This window comes from Nestor notabilis, unplaced genomic scaffold (genome assembly GCF_000696875.1).
Source record: "Nestor notabilis isolate BGI_N333 unplaced genomic scaffold, ASM69687v1 scaffold26024, whole genome shotgun sequence".
In the NCBI taxonomy this organism is placed as follows: domain Eukaryota; kingdom Metazoa; phylum Chordata; class Aves; order Psittaciformes; family Psittacidae; genus Nestor; species Nestor notabilis.
Window position 1 is genome coordinate 1 of NW_009925535.1, and position 451 is coordinate 451.

The 451-nt window shown below is 55.9% G+C and overlaps 1 protein-coding gene across 1 annotated transcript in view; it reads left to right on the forward strand.

Moving 5' to 3' along the window:
* The first annotated feature begins 39 nt into the window (after positions 1-39).
* BRD8 (bromodomain containing 8) overlaps positions 40-451 on the forward strand; it is a 15,607-nt gene continuing 15,195 nt past the window's right edge. The window contains exon 1 of the mRNA XM_010013116.1: positions 40-135. Within this exon, the coding sequence (XP_010011418.1) occupies positions 113-135 (23 nt within the window). The 5' untranslated portion in view covers positions 40-112. The remainder of the gene's footprint in view (positions 136-451) is intronic.

Here is a 451-nt window from a genome sequence, read left to right on the forward strand (position 1 = left end):
GGGTCGGCGGTTTCGCTAAGTCCTTCGCTTCTCGGCAGAGCACAAGCTGCTGAGCGCCGGCCCCACCGAGCCCTGGTCTATCCGCGAGAAGCTCTGTCTGGCCTCGTCCGTCATGCGGAGCGGAGACCAGAACTGGTAAGCGAGTGGCGAGGACGGTGTCCCGCTGTGCCGCCGTGTATGCATGGGCACGGTATTCCAGGGACTGTGTGTTGTACCGGAGCGTGGCGTTACACTGTGTTGATACCTTTTACAACTGATTAGTTGTTCACAACCAAGATGGGGGTATTAAAGATGGAGGTATCAGGAGTATACCTGGATAGTGGTTTTGTTTCTTTTATAACCACTGTAAAACCAAAAGCGTGTCAAGCAGAGCAAAGAGTGAACACTGGCACAGGGTGCCCAGAGAAGCTGTGGCTGCCCCCTCCCTGGCCGTGGTGGAAACCCAGGTGGA